The sequence below is a fragment of the Corvus cornix genome, chromosome 3 (genome assembly GCF_000738735.6).
Source record: "Corvus cornix cornix isolate S_Up_H32 chromosome 3, ASM73873v5, whole genome shotgun sequence".
NCBI classification, from domain to species: Eukaryota; Metazoa; Chordata; class Aves; order Passeriformes; family Corvidae; genus Corvus; species Corvus cornix.
Window position 1 is genome coordinate 26,979,240 of NC_047056.1, and position 12,208 is coordinate 26,991,447.

A 12,208-nucleotide genomic window follows, 5' to 3' on the forward strand; every position below is an offset into this window, starting at 1 on the left:
CCTTACTATTTTTTTCTCTAAAAGGTATGAAATTAGTTTGTTGCACGTGTTACTACTAAGCAAGGCTTTTTCAGAAGAAAGGATAGAGAAATGCAAATATATGCAAATATATTGCTTTTTGTTGTTGATAGTTTTTCGTTGGGGTTTTTTTTCCATTTAAGATAGATTAAAGTCTTAAAGGCAAAATCCTGTAATGATTTCTGCCTGGAGAAATCTTGATGACGGTATATATGCTTCTACTGTACAGCCCAAAATAGAGTTCGGGAATAATCCTTTGAGACCTAGTTTTGATGCATAATGATCTGGTTACACTCCATCCTGAATCCTGAGAAGTCCTTCTCACTTTACAACATATTTTTAGACAAATTCCCTCTCCTGCTTCAATCAATATCCTTCCTCTGTTTAGACATTATAAAGTGCTAAAACAAAAGCTCTAATTCAGTACATGCACACTGATTAAAGTGGTCAGGCTTAAATATGATACAAAAGCTGTTAGTTTTCGTCTTCGGCAAAAAACCATCAGTACAACCATTGTTCCTTTGCATTTGTTGTTCAGTTAGGGTCAGTTGTAATTATTAAAGGTTGATGTTAAACCAGCTGGTTTTTCTGGATGCTGCTTGTAAATTATGGATGACAGCAATGTGGCACCCAGGAGATGCCGAGGGTGAAATGCCCCTTGTGCCAGAAGTGCCAGGAGGGATCAGTGTTCTCTTGCAAGGGGTTACCTGGCAGCTCCACCAGTTGCAGAAAGGGTTACTGTACATGGCCCACACTTTGGCTTTGGTGGGGCAGAAGCCATTTAACTAAAGCTTCATTTTTTTTTTTTTCTTCCCCAAACACTGACAGTGTGGTAACAATCACCTCCAGGTTAAGGGAAGGGCTCAGCATGTTCCTATTTAGAAGTCACCATCCTCAGCAATAAAAGATGCTGGATGACCCTCTACTGTGTGTCTTTTTTGGCCTTATGTTTTGCATTTTTTTGGTCATTGTCAGAATTCTGGAAGTACTCAGAACACCAAAGATAAAAAATGGAAAAGGCTACACAGGATAATCCTGTTGCACTTAGTGCTCCACATTGAGCCCTTCTCATTTGTGCTGAAACTGTTTTAGTATGAAACAAGACCTGACATGGTTGAGCCTTTGTTATTTGGTGTACAGGTCTTATTGCCCCAGTCTTGCTTCCTCTGCAGGTTGCTGAGCATTATGCATCGCTTTCTTTTAAATTTTATGTAATAACTTTTAAGTTGTGATTTACAATTCATGCTTAATGGATACTACACAATGAACAGCATTAAATGTAGTTCCAGACAGCTCATTTAAGCCTCCATTTTGCAGGTATTTATGAATTTTGTGCAATTTTTCATGCCAGATACTTCTGACTTTTATAACACTTCCCTTAGAGCTTGGAGTTAAGCCTGCAAGACTTTTGAGTCTTTAAAATTGTAGGCATTATGTATGTATGTACATATGAGTATATAAAAGCAATTACATGCTATTGGTTTTCAAATAACTCAGAGTTACTCTTGGCTGCAGTGAACAGGAGTAGTGGCATTACTGGGTATGGTTTTGAAACAAAATTAGTTCTAAATTTGCCAATTCTCAAGTACCATCATATAAAGCCTAAATTCAATGTGCTCCATTGACAGTATTCTCCATGAACACTTGGAAATTATCATCATTTCTTACTCTATCTTTTGAAAATTAAAATTAAAGAAATGCATTTTAAAAGGATAAACTGAATAGTACAGAAGACAGAAGGACTCAAAAGCGAAACAGGGAACAGAATGTACATTACATAAAGAAACAGCCTTTACTGAGGAAATGATAACCCTCTGTGACTATTCAGTAGACATACCGTGAGAAGAAGTGGTTTATATTGAAACTTGCTAATATTCTTACTATGAAAAATTCACTTAATTTTAAGTCCTCTGATAAGAATAGAAATGCCATGCACAGTGTGCAGTATTCTGTAAGACTTTCAAAAATGTATTTAAGAGGCCAATTTTGTTTGGGATGCTAGTATTTTCAACAGAATGCATTGCAAACACCAGTTGTCTGTATCACACTCATGCTGGGCGTCTTCCCAAGTACTCCCTGCTTTCTGATAGCATTTTCTAATCTTTGTTTTCCTGCTTGTAAACGATGAGAGATGTTTGGGGAGAGCAGTGTAGCCCCCTTCTGAAGTAGGTGTCATCAGACAGATAAAGTTACATCTCTAGTGTGGCTGTTCAGTATAAGATAGATTTTAATTTGAATACAGACTACTCTTAGTTCTGCCAGAAATGTGGTTCACAACCCTGGGTATGAGCCAGAACAGATGTGATTATCTGCTTCTGAGTCACCTGGGACAGTTCCTGCCTGATTTTGTGCCTGTGGCCCAAAACAGCAGTGTGAATCATAGGATTGTTAAGGTTGGAAAAGACCTTTGAGATCATCAAGTCCACCTGTTAACCCAACACCTCCATGTTCAGCACTAAACCATGTACTTAAGTGCCAAATGCACATGTTTTTTGAACACTTCCAGGAATGGTGACTCCACCACATCCTGGGCTGCCTATTCCAATGCCTGACCACCTTTTCAGTAAAACATTTTTCCTAAAATGCAGTCTTGTGCAAGATGTGGCAGTGTTTTGCTTGGGGACTGCAGAAAAGCACTGCTTATATGTTTATGTAGGGTCACAGTGAATAAACTGACTGAACTTAATGTTAACTGGGTGTTAAGCTGATGGGTGAGCTAATTTCTCTTGTGACTTCATCTGCTGTGATGAAAGGCTGATGTCCAGTCATCCAGTGGTCAGTCATGCGCTGTAATGTCAGATGCTTGTTTAGCCTGGAGAAAAGGAGCCCTAGAGGAGACCTTTCTGCTCTCTAAAACTACCTGAAAGGAGGGTGTAGTGATGTGGGAGTTGGTCTCTTCTCCCAAATAACAAGTGATAGAACAAGAGGAAATGCTATCAAGTTGTACCAGGGAGGTCCAGACTGGAAAAATTTCTTAACGAATTGTGTAGTCATGAACAGGCTGCCTGGGGAAGTCACCATCCTTGGAGGTATTTAAAAGACACGTAGATGTGGCACTTAGGGACATGGTTTAGTGGTGGCCTTGGCAGTGCTGGGCTAATGGTTAGGCCAAGGGATCTTAAAGGTCTTTTCCAATCGTAACGATTCCATGACTCTATGATTCTATGCTGCTCCGAGCCCTCTAAACGAGTTCTGCTGCTGACTGACTGGGTGGGGATTCTACACAGGCTGTAATGAGAGGTGAAGTGGAAGCAGTCACTGCTCTTGAACGTGCAGTTCATCCATGCATTTTGACTCTAAAGCAGGGCATGGGGCATGGATTTGGCCAAGTGCCAGTCTTTGGTGACAAAAGGAGAATGGTGACTGGCAGCAGAGACTGTTTGGCGGTAACTGGCTAATGGACCTCCAGCATTATCCAAGATAAACCAAGAAAATGACATTTTCTTGAGTTGTTAGAGTATCCTTCTCACACACAGTGATGCTATTTGTGTGGAAGTGATTTTGATAATCGAGGCCTGCCATTTAATCTGATAATTTCAGATGTATTGCTTGTATCTGTTTTCAAGTCAGTGCATTTCTGAAAAAGATACTGTTTCATTGTTTTATTTAAACTGTAAGTATTAGAAGGGAAAAATGGAATTTCATTAAAGTATTAAATATAGAACTAAAAGTAATGCAGTGAAAGTAGTTTTAAGACTTTGTTGGTAAAAACAAAACTAACAAACAGAAAAAACCCCGTGTCATGATACTGCATTTATGTAGCCAAAACAAGAGGAGGATTTTACATGCTCTGTAAAATTACAGGTGCTTTATCTGTGAAGAATTACACTTAAGATGAAATAATGAGAAAAACAGTATTGTAGACTGAATATCCTATCAAATGTGTATTGTGCACTGTCAGAACATCTTGTTCGTTTCATGTAAGCAGATAACTTTCTGGGAAACCTTTCCAGAAGAGTTGGATTTTAACTTTCTCACATACAGGCTGTGCATACTGCAGCAAAGCCTACAATCTGGATGATAACCAAAAGAACAGGTCTGTGCTAATATAGAATTATTTCCTGTAATAGCTTTTAAAAGATTTTCTGCTGCTTTGTTAAGTTAGTTAATCATTCAAGAAGCTGGAAAAATGGATCTTTTCTTGGATTTCCAACTACTTGTTACATATGCTTTGTGGAAGACAGACTTTCTCTTAAGACTGTTACATTTATTAGACATTAGAGTTTTGGTTAATACCTAAAAATAAACAGAATTGACAACATAAAAATAAGCATAATTGGTAACTATCTGCTATTTCTTATCTCTTTATTGAAAGGCGTCCTACAACCATTGCTTTTTGGTTGTTCTTCAGCATAAATAAAAGGGGTAGCTTTGTGTATGAGTCAGTGGTTATTTACTGAGACCTCACTTTAAAATAGAAAAGTAGTGCCACTCTGGCCATCCCACAGATGTGTCATCTTAGGATGAAAACCCGCTCTGAGTATGAAGTTTTTGTGAGACATTAATGTGTATGGAACTTAGGCTCTTTTGCACATAAATTTGCTGGTGTCATGGAGTTTAGCCCTTGCTCTGCAGTGAAAGACATTGATCTTGATTTGTTCATCTGTTCTCTGTTTTTTCCCAGGATGTCCATCCATTAGTTTAATTTAAGACAATTTAATAGAAATTCTTTAATCAATACCTTTTACAACCCTCAAAACCAGGATTTATTCCAATGTTTGTAAAAGAATTTGAGACCTTTATACATTGAGTGGTTCTCAGACTTTGAATTTTCTGTGTGTTATTATTAGGTACTGTACTGTTGCTTGGACAACTCAATCATGTACAGAAAAGCTTGCAGCAGACCAAAGTTGGTATTTTTAGGCCATTGTAATGATTCACAGTAGCTGAAATTCAAAGAACGACAAGTGTTAACTACAGACCAAAGTGTTATATGCACTGAAATACTGAGTGCTTAGATTCAGTTGGCAATGGATGACTGAATATGGCCCCTTCCAAGTCTTATATTCTAGTTTGCCAAGGCATGAGTGGCTCAGGGGATGTTTGTAAAATCTGTCTTTCATTAACAATTGTCAACTGTTCTTCATTGCTAATTAATCCTCAGCTTTTGCTTAATGCATACAGAACATTATATTAGTGATGTTAGTGATACTTTTCAATAAAAACCTTAAGAAAAAGACCAAATGTACTTTGAAGAATTTTTTCCAAATGTTTTCAGTCTGAGATATATCAACTTCATTTTATACTTCCTCTGCCATTAAATCTCATGTACAATTGGAACAGGAATTGGTTAAGAAGAACAACTTCCTTCCCTTGAACATTTTGCTGAGCATGTATTAGTATCAAATTGGGTTATTAGAGGCTGAAGTTCAGATCTTAATCAGGAATTCTACAAAGTAGTCAATTCTGGATGGAATTTTTTGTTCTTGATAATATGTACTTGTACTCAGCTTTCTTGCACTTGTATCAGCACTTTCTGGGTGTACAGGGATCAGGGATTGTTGGGATCTTTTTTTTCCCCTGAAGATCAAGTGAGGTGAAATTCTGAGCTGTTTGGAGGATCTAACTGTGTAATTACTGTTAAGAGGTTGTCAGTGTGCTTGATAAAGTGTAGAGGACTTAATTTCAACTTAGCGTGAATTCATAGATGAAGCTTTAGAGCAAATAGAAGTTCCTGTACTAGGCAATGAAAACCTTTGCCCTTTTGGTAATTGATGTTAAAAATGAATAAAAATTATCCAAAACTGAAGTAAGTTATTTTGCACTGCTGGGTAGAGAGGATTATTTTTATTTTTGGAGAGTATCTACCTATACTTTGCATTTGAGTTTGCTCATCCTTGTGTCTGTGACAGCCAGTGCTTATTGTTTTTCCCTGTGTTTCAGCACCCAAGGACAATGAAGAGCGTGTGTTCCGGGAACGGATGCGCCCCAGGAAGCGCCAGGGTGCCGTGCGGCGCAGGGTGCATCAGGTTAATGGACACAAGTTTATGGCCACCTACCTTAGACAGCCAACATACTGCTCGCACTGCAGAGACTTTATATGGTATGGAGTAACTGTGGCTTTGCTTTCTTTGCTTCTTCGAACTGGGGAGTTAGCATACCTTCCTGTTCTGCTGAAGTGAAAATGGTATAGAGCAGTAGTTCCTTTCCTCTTTATTTTGACATTAAGCTGTCACCAGTGTTGCAGATGATAATAGAAGCCTGTTAAACTCCCATCACTAATTTTAGAATTCGTTGTAGTTGTGGTTTCCTTTCAGCCACAAAGTTCCATATTTCCTCATCTAGTGCACACTAAATTCCAGGTAGACAGCCAGTCTAGTATTATGTAAGTGCCTCAGTGTAGATTTAGACTTAATATTAGACCTTTACATTCTGTCAAGATGACAGAATTCTTTGTTACATGCTTAAGAATCACCATCTTCCTTCTAAGAAATGCAAAGCTCCTGTGCGTCCTACTGAAGTTAATGGAATATGGGTATATTATACGTCTAACGGTACAGAGGTTTTGGTGCTCAGTGTACAGTGTCTTTATTATTACAGTGTACACCAAGAACTCCCTTTTAGAAATTGTTTACATTACTTTTGAGTATTTGCAATTTTCACATAGGGAGGAGTGATGGAGACATTCAGTTTTCAGTTGTTTTTCAGCAGCTCCTGATGTTTTCCAAAGTGACCTAGAGATACTGATTTACACATAAGATCTGATGTGATCCACAGTAAATATTTCTTAGGAGTGTGCAATGAATCAGTCTTTCTTAATGTAAAATGATGTGAAATGTGCATGAACTCAACTGCTTTCCTCTAAAAAGTGCCTGGAGGTTAGGCTTTAGCTTGGCTAAGGTGATTTCAAGCAGTATTGACAAATGCAATCTTCTGTCTATTTAGAGGTCTGCTTGATGATGATTTACCACTTTGTCCCCTTTCCCTGTACCCTTTGGCTCTGTCTGTTTCACTATAGAAAATGTGTCTGTACTTCTGACTGCCTTCATGGTCTGTCATTCTTCCTGTTACTTCTTAGCAGCTGAAATGTTCCTACTTTGAACTGATCTCAGTCTAGGCATGCAATTGTCAGATGATTGCTTATGAGAAGCTTTTCTTTAAACGTGTGCACGTCCAGGAAAGGAAGGGAAAAATGTTTTCATTTTTAAAAATATTTCCTCTTTGTTTTCTAAAACACTTTATTATTTTTCAGGGGTGTAATAGGAAAACAGGGATACCAGTGTCAAGGTAAGAGAAATTCTACTTAAGGACAGTTTAAATATATTTATTATGTTATATAAGTAATAAGGTATTTTTGTCAGGCATTGTATATGTACGATGCTAAGGATTTAGCACATGATGATCAGAATAAGTTTGTTTCAACAAGTATACAATCTTTGCAACAAGTCGCAGTAATTTTTTTCAAAACTGTTGGTCTTAGGAGTCATATATGAAGTAGGAGCTCAGCTAACAGCCCTGAACATCAGATCCCAGATACCTCGTAATGTATATCCATCTAGGGAACCATATCTGCAGATGTTGGCGTCTTCATTTTTCAAGTCTTGCATTTTAAAATTGAGAGCTCTTTATTCTGCTTAAGATTCTATGTTTAAAAATTCCAGGTAATTGCAAAGACTGTAATTTAAATAGATGAGATAATTATAGAGGTCATCATTAGAGAAGGTTATAGCAAAGACTGCATAAGTGCTTCATTTTCATATCCCATTTTTTCAACTCAATATCTTGTACTCCTACTTTTTTATGCAATCACCTCTTGGGATGATGTGTTAGTACTTAGTACTCATCTAACAAGTAGAAACCATCAAGTTAGTGATGATTACTAGTTACAAAAGACTTGATGAAATTTAATTGTAAATAAGTAAATGCCATTTTTTTTTCATAGAGCTCTGATGCTATAATAAGAATTACTGTATTAACACACTGGAGAGGTACCTCGACTTCTGATTTAGTTTTCTTTTTTCTTACAACAATGACTGGAGGAAGTGAAATTCATTACTTCACTATGAGGGTTTTTACTTTGTTTAATGATCTTGAATTCTGTGGTATGATAGACCTAGTAATTGTTAATCTTATCTGTCACATCTGCAAATGTTATTCATTGATTAAATAATCAGGATGTATATTGGCAAGGCATTTTTGCCTCCTGAAACCTTTTACTGCTATCAACTTATGAGAATGTGTTACAGAAAGAATGTTTGACTTCTTTTTTTTTCTATTCTTTTGACTTTTACAATGAGTTATCTTTATGTCTGTTTTCCTGTGGAAGCTCTTTAGACAGGAATTGTTTTTGCTGTTGTGTCTCATGTAACATGGAGATCATGGACTTCATCAGATAAATAAATCACACATGTAAAAACCAAGAAAAATTGCAGTCAACATTTCAGAAAGTAATTTGTAGTTTCATAGATGAGATATTTGGCAGGTATGCTTTAGTTATCTTAAAATTATTTGGTTTTTTGAAAGTCCATTATCTTCTGCCTTTGTAAACCAGCTTATTTCATAGGACTCACCAAGTCACCACCAGTCACTTGCACACTTTAAAATTCCAGCAGTTCTAGTCTGCTGAGATCAGACTTCTGCTTTAAATTAATCTTTATGAAAACTCATTCTTTTATCTGTTTTTGTCTTTCTAGTTTGCACTTGTGTAGTTCACAAGAGATGCCATGAACTTATAATAACAAAGTGTGCTGGCTTAAAAAAACAGGAAACTCACGATGAGGTAAATGTTTATAAAATAATTTTTCTAGATAAAATTCTGTCTGATCTGTTCAAACTAGTATCATCCCCTCTGTTTAATCAATAGATGCTGCAGACTTTTTTGTGCCCTTCTGGTCATTTTGTGGTGTAGCATTTACTTTGGAATTCTAGATTTCCATCACAGTTTCATTTACATGGGAATTATCATACAGAAATTTAATTCTAATTTATGTACTTTCTATAACATCTGAGCTCAAAGTTTCAGAGAGATCTTTCCACTCCTTTTCATTTTTAACATTCTCTCTCCATTTCTGAGTTGCTACAAGTCTTGTCAGTTTAATTCAGAAGAAGCAGGCTGGGGTCCTTCATTCCCCTGGCTGCATTTTGTGCGGCTGAGCCATCAGCAGCTGATAGGAGAGCTGGGATGCTCGGGTGGGTATCTGGCACCAACATAAAAGACTGACCAGAATTTGCTTGCAAAGTCTCACCTCAACAAAGACTGCATCCAAACTGTCAAAATGTAGTTATGTTTTTCTAAATAGTTTTAGCTCTCAAGTATAAACAGTGAATGCTTTTTCTTACACAGAAGTTTTTGGTTTGTGCTTCAACAGAAACGCAAATCTATGCTCCCCCTCCTGTTGTTTAGTGCCACAGCAAGGGCCTGCTGTCTTTCACCATAGGATTAGGTGAGGTGGCCTTTGGGTGATCACAATTCCTTGGCCACACAGAAAAACTACATTTCTTAATTTTATTTGTTAAAGACCTACATTCATGTGATTGAAAAAGCCTAGCTTTAAGTTACAAATTGGAGTTGTATGTAACAGGGTGGTTTTAACGTGTTCTTTCAGCTACAACTTGGGTTTGACTGAGGCACTAACTCATGATCTCATTTTTCCTATGCAATTCATTAGCATTTTCCTTACTGGAACCATTCTGTAATATCTGGTTCACAACCAGTATTTTACATCCAAAATATGATCATGTGCACACATTTGTGATAAAGGACTGTGTTGGGCTAGTGCTGGTTTTGTGTAGTACTCACAGGAAGACACAAAGTCTTGTGCAGGTTTATATTCCCAGGCTCCAGACTGGTGGAGACTTGCATGCTTCGCTGATATTCTCATTGTTTAGAAGGGGTACTAGATCACTGGACAAAAGCCAGCGGTAATAGTAAAGGGAAGGAAAAACATAAAAATAAATCTCCTGCAATGCAGTGACCATTATAAAAACTTACCAGTGACATCCTTTAATTAGTAAGTAATCATACCTTGGAATCCCTGAACACAACATGTTATCACTGTCATTATCATAATCCAAAGAAGAGTGGGATATGAAAAGGTAAAGGGTTTATGATATATTTCTTTTTTTTAGTCCTGTATTAGTTTGGCCTCCTGCTCCTAAAACAATTGGGAGTGACTTCCTTGCCTCCCACTTTAGAGATCTTTCCTGATAGCTGTGTATTTGTTGTTCCCAAAAGTACTGGGAAGTAGCCTTCAGTCTTTATCTCTTGGAAAACAGCAGCTCTTCCCCTCTTTTCCCCAGATCAAGTAGTGAAAAGAACTCTGGGGTTGGAGTACATCTGATGGCATGGTCATCTAAGCACAGACCTATTTAATCTCATTTGAATTCTGTGTGGTTTCAAAATGTAGCAGAGCCTCAGCATACACTGATTGCAAAGAAATTAATTAAAATGAAATATGCTGTGCTGTCCTTTTTCAGCAAGTGGGATCTCAGCGTTTCAGTGTCAACATGCCTCACAAGTTCAGCATTCACAATTACAAAGTGCCCACCTTCTGTGACCACTGTGGTTCATTGCTCTGGGGTCTTTTGAGACAAGGTTTACAATGCAAAGGTAAGGCACCACTTCAGAGCTTTTCTTTGTGAGTGACCTGTAGACTCGGAAAGACTTCAAGTTACTGTGTCTGCATGTACAGAAATGAATAGAAAATAAGTAGTGGACCAATGTAAGGATTTCCATCATGGTTAGAACATGGCCCTTTACTCTGTTGGCAACACCAGTCAGTAACAAATGCAGAGCTCAGACATGAAGAAACACATTTTGCACTCACTCCTGTGTAGGTTTATTGCCACACAGGATATTAGAAGTTAACAGAAAATTAGTAGCATGACAATTTACATCCCTTCAGTTTATATGCCTTTCATGTTTTCAGGTTTGTTAAACTTTTTAAACATCATTATTCCAGCTACTTTTCCCTTTAAAAAAATTGCTATTATGTATTGGCTACAGTAGGTAGAACCAGTCCTGTGTGCCCATGTCCAGAATATGAGGTATTTTGATATCCAGCTAAATCATCCTTTGTAGGATGGTCTGCTTAGCCCCTCTATTCCAGAAAATAAAGGATTCATTATGTTCTGCCATGTAAGGACTATGTACTCTGTACAGAAACTGTGTGTGAAAATATGGCTGGAAGGTGCATTTGTATCATTTTAGTTGTCAAAAGTGTTTGGTTCCATATCTCATTGTTTCAAGCAGATCTATATAATGGGTAAGGAAAGAGTACAAACAGTTGCAAAGTAAAGTAATATTATAGAAATAGTTAATAAAATACTTCAATTAATGGGTGGAAGGAAATGATGTAATGACGGAAATGATTATCAGATTCTTAGGAAGTGGTGCCTAGTGGAATGATAAGCATTTCCATTTTGTTATAACTTATGAATGGATAGGTCCATCTTCATAAGTACAAAACTCATGTTATGTATGCCTCTCAATGGCAGAAACATGGAGTCCCACATATATGTATCAATATGCTATCTATGAAATGCATCCTTTGCAGTATTTAAGATGACACATAACTATAGGTGAAGGTCAGACCTAATGTTTCATGTCACAAGTTGCTGAGCAGCAAGGGAAAGAAGACATTTCCTTCACAGCAAAGTTATACACAGTGAGACTTCTGAAGTTTAAGCCTTCCCTTGTGATTCCAGCTAGTGAGCAGTGAGGAAATGTTAGGCTCTAAGTACTATTACTTTACAGCTATTGAAGATTTTGCTCAAATGCTGTCTAAATGTGGAGATGCGGTCAGTGAAGACTTTTCAATTAAACCTGGGCTTTTTTCTCTTTGAATTTTTTAACCAGAATTGTAGTGTCTCTCTACCTAATCTGGGCATATATGAGTTCTTTTTCATATTCTAACTCAAGTACCATACTTTTCATTTGCTCCTAATTGTTATTTCTCATACATATGCATTTACTGTGTAGCAGATGCATAGAAACAATAGTGCAGAGAGCCTGTGTTGCTTTCTACATGTTCATAAAATTATTGTCTATAAAAATGCAGTGTTCTCTACATGAAATCTAGAACTCACTTGAACTGAAAATGTCATTTTCTCTGTGCTTGGTTTTTTCTCTTTAACAAGTGCTGAATGACTCCCTTCTTCAGAGGTGTACTTCCTTGCCCAGCATGGTTGTTAACATCATGAGAAGTGTATAACAGAGATTTATTCTTCAGGGTTTTTTCACTGGTTATTC

At 37.2% G+C, this 12,208-nt stretch overlaps 1 protein-coding gene across 2 annotated transcripts in view; it reads left to right on the forward strand.

The window, feature by feature from the left end:
* PRKCE (protein kinase C epsilon) overlaps positions 1-12,208 on the forward strand; it is a 285,568-nt gene that overhangs the window by 170,703 nt on the left and 102,657 nt on the right. For both annotated transcript variants that reach the window (XM_010393699.2, XM_010393697.3), the window contains exons 3-6: positions 5,902-6,061; positions 7,211-7,245; positions 8,652-8,737; positions 10,435-10,567. In XM_010393699.2, coding sequence (XP_010392001.1) covers positions 5,902-6,061; positions 7,211-7,245; positions 8,652-8,737; positions 10,435-10,567 — 414 coding nt within the window. The remainder of the gene's footprint in view (positions 1-5,901; positions 6,062-7,210; positions 7,246-8,651; positions 8,738-10,434; positions 10,568-12,208) is intronic.